The 13,879-nt window shown below is 43.1% G+C and overlaps 2 protein-coding genes across 3 annotated transcripts; both read left to right on the top strand.

Annotated features, from left to right (window-relative positions):
- Nucleotides 1-472: 472 nt before the first annotated feature.
- Nucleotides 473-3,079, top strand: LOC135563594 (putative nuclease HARBI1). 2 transcript variants are annotated; one of them, XM_065006428.1, is made up of 6 exons: nucleotides 473-536; nucleotides 619-705; nucleotides 793-1,834; nucleotides 1,904-2,020; nucleotides 2,117-2,228; nucleotides 2,323-3,079. In XM_065006428.1, the coding sequence occupies exons 4-6, from the start codon at nucleotides 1,970-1,972 to the stop codon at nucleotides 2,691-2,693; spliced, it is 534 nt and encodes a 177-aa protein (XP_064862500.1). In that variant the 5' UTR covers nucleotides 473-536; nucleotides 619-705; nucleotides 793-1,834; nucleotides 1,904-1,969; the 3' UTR covers nucleotides 2,694-3,079. The 2 variants fall into 2 exon arrangements, with proteins under 2 accessions (XP_064862500.1, XP_064862499.1); XM_065006427.1 differs by lacking the exon at nucleotides 1,904-2,020.
- A 6,885-nt stretch (nucleotides 3,080-9,964) lies between these two features.
- LOC115104078 (gastrula zinc finger protein XlCGF57.1-like) lies at nucleotides 9,965-13,582 on the top strand. The gene is made up of 2 exons (XM_029625261.2): nucleotides 9,965-10,318; nucleotides 11,538-13,582. Exon 2 carries the CDS (start codon nucleotides 11,712-11,714, stop codon nucleotides 13,230-13,232), a length of 1,521 nt encoding a protein of 506 aa, XP_029481121.1. The 5' UTR covers nucleotides 9,965-10,318; nucleotides 11,538-11,711; the 3' UTR covers nucleotides 13,233-13,582.
- The last annotated feature ends 297 nt before the right edge of the window (nucleotides 13,583-13,879 follow it).

Raw genomic sequence — 13,879 nt, 5'->3', positions numbered from 1 at the left:
CCAAGTAATTTTTTGCAGTGTGACTCCATTAAATGTGTGTGTGTGTGTGTGTGTAGATTAAACATGAACGGGCCAAAACGGACATGGCAGCAGGTCAAAATCAAATACAAGAACATTCTGCAGAATGGTATGGTCCCTGACTAATATTTAACAAAGCACAAGCATATATTGTACCCAGAAGGTGCCTGCTCACACATTGTCTGTACTGTTTTAGCAGTGAAAAAGAATACCCACAGACAAGGCACGGGTGGTGGGTCACCAAAGGCTGACCTTACCCCAGCAGAGGACATGGCCTTGGAGCTAAATAAAGGCAGGCCCGTCTTAGAGGGGATCCCTGGGGGGAAAGAGACGAGCATAGGTTCCTCCCAAGATGCCACATTCAAGGTATGTCCTTCCATCTCTACATGGGATACAACCACATTCATATTGAATCAATTTGGACTGTCTGACTTTGGTTTACCTATTGCCTTGCAGTGCCTGGCAGCACTGTGTTCCTGTTAGAGCCACCAGCACAAGCACCAGACGATGCTGATCCAGTGAGTACTCCATCAAAGGCATACTGTAGGCCTGGCATGTCTTGTCTACTAGCTTCAATATGAATCCGATTAAATGTGATAGGGTGAAGGCCCCAGTGCAGCAGCAACAGCACATGATGGAGACGATGATGAGGAGGAGACCATCTCTCTGGATTCCAGAAGGCATGAGGTATCATGTTAAGACTGTGAAAGTACTATTTACTCTACAATGGTGAGGAGTCCTCATCAAAATCAAAAAATCTAATTTCTTTTACAGGACCCAGATGCTATACAGTGGGAAAACCAGCCTGGCAACATAGTGCGTATTAATAAAAGGACACCACATCCTGCCAAATTCCAGCTGCGCTAATTGTATTGTGTTCACAGAGCTCACAAGCTATCAGAAAGTTGTATGGCAACCACCTCCGGCGCCAAATAGAACTGGCAGACATAGACATTCAGTACAAGAAGAAAAAGATGGAAAATCTTGCACTGGAGTCCGAAATAAAAAGAGGACAATTAGGAAACTGGACCTTGAAATAAAAAAAAAACTTGAGAGGGAGGTGAGATATGCCTTCAATGTACACTGTATGCTAACTGTAACACAAATGTATTAATCATTATTTTTCTTTCCTCCCCCAGCTCCAAGAAGATGACACAGCTCAAAATAAAAATTAGGTATATTCTCGTAAAGTCAAGTGAGCCATGACATATGAGCTCTTATTGTGAGCACACAGGACGGTGGCATCTTTCTAAGGTTTTTTTATTTTCCCAGCAATCAGTACAACCAAGTCATCGTTATAAGGCATCGCCCTCTTTTGCCCACCCCCAGCACCAGGTGTGGCCACTAGCCTATATGAAGGCCCAAAATTGTGTGTTCCTTTCTGCTCTGACAATGGCATGCCCATTCGTGCGAGATGTGGTGGATGAAGAAGCACTTGTGCTGAGGAGAGCCTTCAGGCGAGAAAGGGTCTTCAGGGACCGGTTGGACCCACTGGCCTTCCCTGATGACCATCTATATGAAAGATACAGGTTTTCTGCAGATGGCATCAGGTATCTATGCAGACTACTGGGTCCCAGGATTAAGCACCGCACTGCACGGAGCCATGCACTGAGTGTGGAGCAAATGGTTTGTGTGGCCTTGCGCTTTTTGCTAGTGGAGCCTTCCTGTACTCAGTGGGGGATGCTGAACAAGGCCACAATTTGCCGCACAATAAGGAGTGTGTGTCTGGCTATCAAAGCATTAGCAGATGTCTTCATCTCCTTCCCTGGCCACAGAAGACTCTGTGACATCAAAGAGGAGTTCTATAGGATTGCAGGTAAGAGGATCTACAAATTACAGGACAACTGTTAACACATAGTAGGATACTCATTACTTTGTGTGACAGGTTTCCCCAATGTCATTGGTGCAGTGGACTGCACACACATAAGGATAAAAGCCCCCTCAGGTGCCCATGAGGCCGATTTTTGTGAATAGGAAATCCTTTCACAGCATTAATGTTCAGGTGAACATAACTTTTTGATATTGTCCATTGACGAACACTCTGCATTGCCAGTGATGTGCATTGATTGGTGTAATATTCCTCATCTTATGATTTCAGATGGTCTGCAATGCTGACTGTGTGATCAGCAATGTTGTGGCAAAATGGCCTGGCTCAGTCCATGACTCCAGAATCTTTCGGGCCTCTGAAATCTATCAGTGCCTATCACAAGGTAAGCCACACAACCCCTATTTATAACCGTCATGGCTGTGTCAGGAATATCACTGTGTTTATGAGGTAGTAATGATGAGATTTTGTGTTGACAGGTGAATTCTCTGGTGTGTTGCTGGGAGACAGGGGGTATGGCTGCCAGCCTTTTCTCCTGACACCTTTCACAGACCCCCAGGAAGCACAGCAGGCCTACAACCATGCCCATGCCAGGACCAGGGCCAGAGTTGAAATGACCTTTGGCCTCCTGAAGGCACGCTTTCACTGCCTTCACAAATTAAGGGTCAGCCCTGTTAGGGCATGTGATATTACTGTGGCTTGTGCTGTCCTCCACAATGTGGCCTGCCTGAGGAAGGAGAGGGCCCCCAGAGTGCCACCAGCCATGGACTGGGACAATCCGGCAATCTTCCCTGATGACGACAGTGGTCGGCTGCTGAGGGACCAATATGTGTTGAATTATTTTAGTTAGTATGTGTGCTTTCAATTTTGGTTAAATATGTCCTGCGGTGGCAGAGGAATTTGGTTTTTTTGGGTTCGTTTTTGACGAATTTGGCCTCTTATGATGTTTGTGCGGTATACTGTGTGTAATACAAGGCTGCAGGGAGGCTACTGCATCCATTCATTTGTCTGTTCAGTTGATGTGTATGGATTTGTCCTGCATTTATTTTAGTGTGCAGACATGCAGGGTGTGTTATATACAGACCTTTGAATGTGTATGTATCATTTTGTATAATATGCTTGGATTCTGTGCTTTCCATCTTGTAGAGTCACTGTGACTTCAGTTTCGAAAGGAGCTGATGGTTTACCTGCTTTGTTTTGTCCTTATTCAATAAAGGAACATAATGTTACACATTGTGTTTTTATGTTCATATGGAATGTGTATTTGTTTATATGACAGAGTACTAGGGCCACACTGAAGAAAAAGGATAAAGTCATACATTTATGAGGCTGGTTCTTTCTGCAGAAAAGCTACATATTGTTTTTACAGTTTTGATACTTATGACAATGTGATACTTAATATTCTGGCACATCAGCATGTCTTTGTTTATGAAACCATACTGAAGTACAATTTCACGAAATGCCCCACATCTGTCATTTTAACAACTGTCCTCCTTTAAAACAACTGGTTACAATATTATGACTTGTGTTTTTTCCCCTCTGTGGCCCTAATATTCTATCATTTTATATATAGCCTTATAGTCTATGGGAAACTGTAAATTATCTAATGATAGCAACATCATCTAAAAATCATTTTTTATCCAAAATCATTGAAATTAATGATCACAAACGTTTAAATAATAACAGTGGGTCTAGTTATATGTGATAACAATGTATAGTGAGCAGTGAAATAACTATTGGTTTCCATTTGTGGTGACTGCTGACTGACATTAGGGATGAGATTAAATAGATCCTGGAATTTAGCCTGGTCTGGAGCAGGCTAGCTCCACAGAATAAATCTCCATGGTAATTTATACCATAACATATCCTCCTGCCCCCTATCCATCTTTAGTGCAACCGGATTACGGATCAATTGAGCCAGGATCACCAAGATATCCTGGCTTAATCCCTTATCCTAGTTTTGTGCAACAGGCCCCAGGACACAGATCTCAAGGCACTTACGTTTAGATGCACGCACAATTAAACATCCGACATACATGCATTCAGTCCACAGGAGGAAAAGTTCAGCAGGAGGGAAACTGCAGAAGTGCTCATCAGGATGGAGAAAGCACGTTTTTGACCACACAGCGTGCTGGGCAGTGTTTCCAACTCCTCAGTAAGGAAAGTAGCTATTGGCTGTCCTAAAAGTCGCCAAATGACGTCATCGCCTAATTTGCATAATTGGCCATGTGCATGTAATTGTGATGGACTGTATGAGAGAGGAATAACGTCGTGGGAGAGACAAAAAGTAAGTAAAAAATACACTAAATATGTTTAGAACTATAAATGAACTTTCTTCAGTCAATTCTTGTTTTTTAAATGTCACAATTCCAATCCTCTTCCTTTATCCGGGCTTGGGACCGGCAAAAGTGACCCAAAAGAAACACTCTGGCGGAGTTACTTAGTTTGTTTTTGTCGTTGTTGTTTTTTATTTTTCTTAATTTGGTTTGGTTTTTAACCCTATGGTCCACTTAGGAGCCTATAACAAGTCACAGTAAAACATTAACATTTTTAACCATAACATTTTTTTATTTTTTTTGTATACAATCTACGTTAACAATCTAAATGGACCAAAAAGAGACAATAGAAAAAACTGTCAATGGCAATGTGAGAAAATTATGGTAACTAGTCTGGCCCTAATTCAGGTGAATTGTTTTTTTATTATGTAAGCCAAGGGTGGGATCAGCCAGCGGCGGCTTCCCGCATGCATGATTCATTTTTATTTTTTATTTATTTTACCTTTATTTTACTAGGCAGGTCAGTTAAGAACAAATTCTTATTTTCAATGACGGCCTAGGAACAGTGGGTTAACTGCCTGTTCAGGGGCAGAACGACAGATTTGTACCTTGTCAGCTCGGGGATTCGAACTTGCAACCTTTCAGTTACTAGTCCAACCACTAGGCTACCCTGCCGCCCCAGTCTGGACGCGGAGGGGTGAACATCTCCTGCTCTGACTGCAGCTGGGAGGGACTACTGCGCGAGGACTGGTCCGCCTGTGAGTGCTTTGGGACAGGAGTGGGGCCCACAGCAGCACACGCTGCTCATTGAGAAGAGTAAGAACGATATGTGCTTTCACGTCAGTCTCCAAAAGGCTCCAATAACACCAGAAAATGTCACTAGATTTGTCGCTAGTCGCTTTTTTGAAAATGTGTCGCTAGAGGGGTCTGAATACTCGCTAAATATAGCGACAAAGTAGCTAAGTTGGCAACACTGGTGCTGGGGGCATAGACCAACTGAAACTGAAGTCCCGGGAATTAAGGCTGCTGATAGGCTGAACGAGAATTGATGGTCTTCTGAATAGAAAACTAAGCTTCAGACTAGAGGTAACCCTAAAGGATGGCTAGAATCAGCTGACTGAACACCAGGTATGTGATATGTATGTCTTGGTGAATCAACCAACAGCCAAGGTAAGTGGGAAATCATGTTATTGTTGTATTTTGAGTAGACTATCACTTTAAATCAGTGGTTGTCAACCAGCTTGTCTCAATATTTGCATTGCGAGAAATAATTGCCAAAATACAATCTGAAAAACAATTTTTGATGCTATATTGATTTTTATTTGTATATTTAGTTCACCTTTATTTAACCAGGTAGGCCAATTGAGAACACATTCTCATTTACAACTGCGACCTGGCCAAAATAAAGCAAAGCAGTGCGGCAAAAACAACAACACAGAGTTACACATAAACAAAAGTACAGTCAATAACACAATAGAAAAATCTATGTACAATGTGTGAAAATGTAGAAGATTAGGGATGTAAGGCAATAAATAGGCCATAGAGGCGAATTAATTACAATTTAGCATTAACACTGGAGTTATAGATGTGCAGATGATGATGTGTAAGTAGAGATACTGGGGTGCAAAAGAGCAAGACAATAAGTAACAATATGGGGATGAGGTAGTTGGGTCTGCTATTCACAGATTGGCTGTGTACAGTGTAAAGAATTGCTATTATGCAGGAGACCAATCTACTGCTAAATACGTGGCTATTGCATTGTTATAACTGAGACAACACATAGCAACGTATTTTCACAGTAAAGCCTGTGGGGTCCCCTACAGGATAGCTCCCACATTACACACATAATCTCCCTTTTAAACGAACACTGTGTGCCCGAAGAAGATTCTACGATGACGGACAGACAACTGAGCCAATGGTGGAAGACTACAGACTACAACCAGCTGAACCAATCCGGAGATCCGATCTTTTTTTATTTTTTATTTATTTCACCTTTATTTAACCAGGTAGGCTAGTTGAGAACAAGTTCTCATTTGCAACTGCGACCTGGCCAAGATAAAGCATAGCAGTGTGAACAGACAACACAGAGTTACACATGGAGTAAGCAATTAACAAGTCAATAACACAGTAGAAAAAAAAAAAAAAAAAAAAAAAAAACTACTTTCTGTGACGTATATAAGGGCTGTGCTGACTGTTTACTCGCTCTCTTTCCTGCTGTTCCAACACGAACTAACGGAAGAGCCGTAATTGCGCTGTACTACATATTTTCACTCTGAATAAACTGTTTACTTGTCATAAAATTTACCACTTAGTCTGAATCGATCCTTGACCGGCTCACCCATCTACATATCCAATTGCTAACAACAGGTACAGTGATCGATCGGTAAACTGCTCTGACAGCTGATGCATAAAGTTAGAGAGGGAGATCTAAGACTCCAGCTTCAGTGATTTTTACAATTTGTTCCAGTCATTGGCAACAGAAAACTGGAAGGAAAGGTGGCCAAAGGAAGTGTTGGCTTTGGGGATGACCAGTGAGCTGAGATAAGGTGGGGCTTTACCTAGCAGAGACTTATAGATGACCTGGAGCCAGTGGGTTTGGCGACAAATATGTAGTGAGGGCCAGCCGACGAGAGCATACAGGTTGCAGTGGTGGGTAGTATACAGTGGGACAAAAAAGTATTTAGTCAGCCACCAATTGTGCAAGTTCTCCCACTTAAAAAGATGGGAGAGGCCTGTCATTTTCATCATAGGTACACTTCAACTATGACAGACAAAATGAGAAAAAAAAATCACATTGTAGGATTTTTAATGAATTTATTTGCGAATTATGGTGGAAAATAAGTATTTGGTCAATAACAAAAGTTTATCTCAATACTTTGTTATATACCCTTTGTTGGCAATGACAGAGGTCAAACGTGTTCTGTAAGTCTTCACAAGGTTTTCACACACTGTTGCTTGGTATTTTGGCCCATTCCTCCATGCAGATATCCTCTAGAGCAGTGATGTTTTGGGGCTGTTGCTGGGAAACACAGACTTTCAACTCCCTCCAAAGATTTTCTATGGGGTTGAGATCTGGAGACTGGCTAGGCCACTCCAGGACCTTGAAATGCTTCTTACGAAGCCACTCCTTCGTTGCCCGGGCGGTGTGTTTGGGATCATTGTCATTCTGAAAGACCCAGCCACGTTTCATCTTCAATGCCCTTGCTGATGGAAGGAGGTTTTCACTCAAAATCTCACGATACATAGCCCCATTCATTCTTTCCTTTACACGGACGGATCAGTCGTCCTGGTCCCTTTGCAGAAAAACAGCCCCAAAGGATGATGTTTCCACCCCCATGCTTCCCAGTAGGTATGGTGTTCTTTGGATGCAACTCAGCATTCTTTGTCCTCCAAACACGACGATATGAGTTTTTACCAAAAAGTTATATTTTGGTTTCATCTGACCATATGACATTCTCCCAATCTTCTTCTGGATCATCCAAATGCTCTCTAGCAAACTTCAGATGGGCCTGGACATGTACTGGCTTAAGCAGGGGGACACGTCTGGCACTGCAGGATTTGAGTCCCTGGCGGCGTAGTGTGTTACTGATGGTAAGCTTTGTTACTTTGGTCCCAGCTCTCTGCAGGTCATTCACTAGGTCCCCCTGTGTGGTTCTGGGATTTTTGCTCACCATTCTTGTGATCATTTTGACCCCACGGGGTGTGATCTTGCGTGGAGACCCAGATCGAGGGAGATTATCAGTGGTCTTGTATGTCTTCCATTTCCTAATAATTGCTCCCACAGTTGATTTATTCAAACCAAGCTGCTTACCTATGGCAGATTCAGTCTTTCCGGCCTGGTGCAGGTCTACAATTTTGTTTCTGGTGTCCTTTGACAGCTCTTTGGTCTTAGCCATAGTGGAGTTTGGAGTGTGACTGTTTGAGGTTGTGGACAGGTGTCTTTTATACTGATAACAAGTTCAAACAGGTGCCATTAATACAGGTAACGGGTGGAGGACAGAGGATCCTCTTAAAGAATAAGTTACAGGTCTGTGAGAGCCAGAAATCTTGCTTGTTTGTAGGGGACCAAATACTTATTTTCCACCATAATTTGCAAATAAATTCATTAAAAATCCTACAATGTGATTTTCTGGATTTTTTTTCTCTCATTTTGTCTGTCATAGTTGAAGTGTACCTATGATGAAAATGACAGGCCTCTCCCATCTTTTTAAGTGGGAGAACTTGCACAATTGGTGGCTGACTAAATACTTTTTTGCCCCACTGTATAGGGCTTTGGTGACAAAATGGATGGCACTGTGATAGACTACATCCAGTTCGCTGAGTAGAGTGTTAGAGGTTATTTTGTAAATTACATAGCCGATGTCAAGGATCGGTATAATAGTCCGTTTTACGAGGGTGTTTGGCAGCATGAGTGAAGGAGGCTTTGTTTTGCGAAATAGGAAGCCGATTCTAGATTTAATTTTGGATTGGAGATGCCAGACACCTAGGTATTTGTAGTTGTCCACATATTTAAGTCAGAACCGTCCAGAGTAGTGATGCTAGTAGGGCGGGAGGGTGCGGGCAGCAATTGGTTAAAGAGCATGCACTTAGTTTTACTAGCATATAAAAGCAGTTGGAGGCCACGGAAGGAGTGTTGTATAGCATTGAAGCTCGTTTGGAGGTTTGTAAGCACAGTGTCCAAAGAAGGGCCAGATGTATACAGAATGGTGTCATCTGCGTAGAGATGGATCAGAGAATCACCAGCAACAAGAGCGACATCATTGATATGTACAGAGAAAAGAGTCTGCCTGAGAATTGAACCCTGTGGCACCCCCATAGACTGCCAGAGGTCCGGACAAGAGGCCCTCCGATTTGACACACTGAACTCTATCTGAGAAGTAGTTGGTGAACTAGGCGAGGCAGTCATTTGAGAAGCCAAGGCTATTGAGTCTGCCGATAAGAATGCGGTGATTGATAGTAAATGTAGCAATTATATGACAAGGGAACAACATTCCCACCTCTTTCATTGTCAATAATTAAATCACTGGTTTCAGAGCACAAAATCAACCAAAATAGCACTGCTAATAGCTCTAGATATAAAATACTGTGATTGAAGATTTTTTTTCTCCAGAGATTAAATGATTTAAAAATGAAAGTTCATTATAATTTCTACACACGTTCTACCTGGTTAAAGTTGTTTATGTTCAGACGAGTATTTTTCTTTAAAAAAAAAGATGTGCATATACTTTTTTGGGACTCAGACACCCAAGACCTATTCGATACCTCCTGCGACCCAAATTCAGGGACCCAGTTATTATTACCAACTCTTATATGTCTATGAAATATAAACATTTGGTAATTTGTTGCTTTTATTAACCATGGCTATATACATCTGGAGTGAACATGTAATTTAAACAATAAATAGTGGAGAGAAGTAGAAACAGAGAAGTACTGCAACAAAAATAGCAAGTTAGACACTATTGAACTACTGGTATACTTTGAGTTTGTCAAGTTACATGAATAAATAAAATGTTATATATACGATATTGGAAAATAAAATCAAAGACGTTCCTTTATAGTTCAGTTACTAGCGTTATGTCCAATTGGGCGGCGCACAATTGACCCAGCGTCGTCCGGGTTTGACCGGTGTAGGCCGTCATTGTAAATAAGAATTTGTTCTTAACTGTCTTGCCATGTTAATTAAATAAAGGTTAAATAAATAAATACATACATAAAACATGTCTGTAAGGATGTTTTTGCAAGCACTAGACTGGCCTAAGACGTAGCCTGGACGATTTACAAGAGTGGTCTCTGACAGGGCGGGGTGTCTGGTCTTTTGACAATACTCTGATTGATTTACAACTGCGTTGACAAGCCGAGTCCATGGATCAGTGGAGGGAATGATACAATGTTGCGAGTGCCAACAATTCATATCAATATATATGACGCGAGATGAATACATGCTGCGCGCGCATTTACATCAGACGACGGAAGTGCACAGCAGAAACATCGAGGAAAAGCGACACAGGGAGTGAAAACGAAGCAGAATTAGTCAATGACAGAGAGAGGGAGTAAGGGAAAGAAAGGAGAGAAAGCAATACGGAGGCTGCTGGGTTGCTCGGTAGAGGTGGACGTGGCGGGTCGGGTTCAGTTTGAAGCCAAGCAACTGTGGCGACGGCGAGCCGAAGGCTAAAAAAGCCATGAATCGGACAAACCGCAGGTAGCTATTGCTAGCTTGCTGTTTAAAAAAACCGATTTCTTTATTTTTCCACCTCTTTCTCATATGCCAGTGTGTGAATGTGTATGGCCCAGCACAGGTTTCGTAATTCGACACAATGTATTTAGTTTAACGACACTTGCCTAGTACTACCTGCACGGGTCCAGGATGCACGCTCAAAGTTAATAAAAAAAGTAGCTAGTAACAGTACAGTATAGCTGTCTCACTTTCTTGCCTTCCCTAGCTAACGTTACATGTCATCGAGCTAGTTAGGCGCATCTGTAAAGCTAGCTAGCAGCATCGACGTTAGCGATAAACAAGATGGCCACTGGCTAGCAAGTTAGCTAGAAATGGCATCTTGCCCTGTCTTTGTATGATAGTAGTCAGCTGGTAAACTGAAATATGCCTTTTAAAAATGATGCAAAGAGTTGGCAGGTGAGAAAAATCCCCCCTCTGAAAAGTTTTTGCTGGTTGTAAGCGCTTCATATGTCACGCAATAGCTTGCTTATAGTCATCCTCAACCAACTGGGTGAGAAGAAAAAAAATCACCGCCAGATTCTTGCAGCCAACTAGTGCATGATGTGCGTGGCGGGTTTGGCGTGCTACCTAGCTGGTCAGAACATGCAGGTATTGCATGAGTACCCATGTTGTAGTTTAGATTAAAGTCCTTAATTTTGGTAAAATGTGATATTTAGAATTCAAGGCGATTTATTGTGTAGTCATCGAATTGATGCGCATGAATGTTGTGAAGTTAGAAGTAGCTAAAACTATTTCAGGACGTTCGGCTGCCAACTTCTCACCAGCCATCATTAAAACTTAAATATAAGGCCTACTTAATTTTTCTAGAATGTCAGTGCAGTTAAAATTCTTACACAGTTCTCGAAGTTTGCACATCTCTTTTGTCATTGCACATCTGTGTGTGTTTCTCATAGAGATACATATAGATTGCTTGCCACTTATACATATAGCTTGCTTGCCACTAGGTATTGTGTAACAATGTGTAGTTGTCTTTTTAGTATTCTGTGTGCTTGTTTTATTTGTGTAATTATAAGCCAATGTTATTATGAGTTGACAGACCTGTTTATTTTGTATTACTTACCCAGCTAGGCCTACCAGGTACATTACCCCTGCTATATTCTAATTGAAGTGAGGCCTGTAGAAGACAATAGGTTCTATTTTTTTAACTGAATTATTTCATATCCCTTGTCTTCTTTCTTTCCAGGGGCTTCAAAGATAGGTGTTGCTCCTAACCCAAGGAAGAAGGCTTGGCATCAGAACAAGCTGTACTATCAGAGGGACACTCAAGTGGGCCAAGGCTCTTTTCAGGGCAAAGTAGTACTATTCTCTGATTCATTACGGGACTAACTGGAGACTGGTGCACAAGGACTCTGCAGCCATGGCAGAGTTAGAGACAGAGTGCATCACGCTAGGACTTGACACGCTGCATGCATCAGAGTGTGGCTCACCGCCGCTGGATCCACTTCGGCCTGAGTGCACCTCGCCAACCCTCCACCTGCTCTCGTCTGACTGCAGCACGCTTGGCACGCTGGCGGCAGAGATTGCAGAACCTATGGTCATGCTGCCTTGTGTGAAGACTGAGCCTGCAGACGACCTGGACCCCATCCACACCGTGGACCTGTCAGAGATCCAGCCATTGAGCACAGCGGAGCTGGGCCACGAACAGATCAAGATGGAGATCAGTGGGTTGGACTACATCAAGTCTGAGCACCACGTCCATGACCTCCACTGCTTCCACAGCTCTGAGTACGAGAGCAACTCGTATTGTATGAAGTCTCACTACGAGCCCAGCCTGGTGTTTGACTACATCACCCACGTGTCCGACAGCCTGGACTACATCAGGTCGGAACAGCACGCCGACTTGCAGTGTTATTACACCACCGAGCTCGGAGCCATCAAGACTGAGTACGAGCCCAACCTGATGTCCAACCACATCAAGACAGAGATGAGCCTGGAGTCCATCCACATGGCCGAGCTCCGGACCGAGCTAAACAAGCTCAGCCATGACGGGGTCATGGAAGGCCATAGACTGGACAACGAGTTCCCTGGCGCAGGAGGCCTCTACGAGCTGCAGTCCACCCATGCTGGGAAAGGCCCAGGCCACACAAGCCCGAAAGGGCATAGCACAACCCCACGCAAACCTCGTAACCTCAGTGGTGAGAAGCCTTTCTCTTGCACCCAGTGTGGGAAGAATTTCAGCACTCTGGGGAACCTCAAAACACACCAGCGCATTCATACAGGAGAGAGGCCATATACCTGCTCGCAGTGCGGCAAGAGTTTCGGCCAGGCAGGGAACCTGAAGAGGCACCAGCTCATTCACACTGGTCAGAAACCCTACGTCTGTGCCCACTGCCCCAAGGGCTTCACCAAAGCAGATGACCTCCGCTCACACCAGCGTCTACACACCGGCGAGAAGCCCTTCTGTTGCCTTCAGTGTGGGAAGAGCTTCAGTCAGTCCAAGGAGCTCAAAGCCCACCAGCTAAGCCACACCGGAGAGAGGCCTTTCTGCTGCCAACACTGTGGGAAGAGCTTCACCAAGGAAATGAGCTACCACAACCACCTGCAGATTCATACTGGCGAGAAACCGTACTGCTGCTCTCAGTGCGGTAAGACATTCAGCAACTCGGGGGTCCTCAAAACACACGAGAAGATCCATTCCGGGGTGAGGCCATTCGGCTGCACACAGTGCGGTAAGAGCTTTGGCCGTTTGGGACATCTTAAAGCACACCAGCAAATCCACACTGGGGAGCGACCTTTCGCCTGCCTCCAGTGTGGGAAGAACTTCAGCCAGTCAGGCCATCTCAAAGCACATGAGCAAATTCACAAAAGAGAGAGATCAGACATGAGCAGCTCCAGCAGCAGTGGTGGTAGTAGCAGCCGCAGTACTGATAGTAGCTAAATACCTTTAACCTCTTCAAAGTATTATTCCTTTTTTTTATATAAATACTATATATATGTTTTTCCTTACACTTTTCTTACGTTTTTCATACATTTTGTGCTTATTGCGTTATGTTCTTTGGGGGTCAACTTGACTGATTTGCTATTATGCAAATGTCTATGTTGGGATCAGTGAAGTTACTGAGGGACTTATAGAAAACTTTGTATCTTGTCTGATCTGTGTTGTAGTGAGTGCCATTCCAGTTTCTTTCCTCCAGAAAAATCACTCATTGTGTACAACCTTATTGATAACATGTAATTCCTAAACCATGTACTGGAATTCATTATTAAAGAAACTAATGCAACACCAAATCTCTCCTTTCTTTTGTATCGTCCTGAATTATGAACTTGTCTACCAGAGTGGCAAATTAATGTCTTTATTAGAGCATTGGTAACAGGTCAAGACCGAATGTTGCACCTTGACTGTATCGCCACTATGCTCATTATAAGTGTACAGATCTGAGAAAGTAGTATAGATACCTGTAGTACTATTTTACAGTAATGTTTCCACAAGTAGTTTGCTGTTATGTAATAGGACATTCATTTATGTAGTTAAAATGGGTACTGTAGTATTTTCATTGTAGAAAAGCTGACTCTCACACTTGTTTG

Source organism: Oncorhynchus nerka, linkage group LG21 (assembly GCF_034236695.1).
Source record: "Oncorhynchus nerka isolate Pitt River linkage group LG21, Oner_Uvic_2.0, whole genome shotgun sequence".
NCBI lineage: Eukaryota > Metazoa > Chordata > Actinopteri > Salmoniformes > Salmonidae > Oncorhynchus > Oncorhynchus nerka.
This window is presented reverse-complemented; position numbering and strand designations above follow the sequence as displayed.

Coding starts and splice junctions, on each gene's coding strand:
- LOC135563594 (XM_065006427.1), top strand. CDS start 1,766: ATGTCTTCATCTCCTTCCCTGGCCACAGAAGACTCTGTGACATCAAAG. Junction 1,835..2,116: donor GGAGTTCTATAGGATTGCAG/GTAAGAGGATCT, acceptor TTATGATTTCAG/ATGGTCTGCAATGCTGACTG. Junction 2,229..2,322: donor CTATCAGTGCCTATCACAAG/GTAAGCCACACA, acceptor TTGTGTTGACAG/GTGAATTCTCTGGTGTGTTG.
- LOC115104078 (XM_029625261.2), top strand. CDS start 11,712: ATGGCAGAGTTAGAGACAGAGTGCATCACGCTAGGACTTGACACGCTG.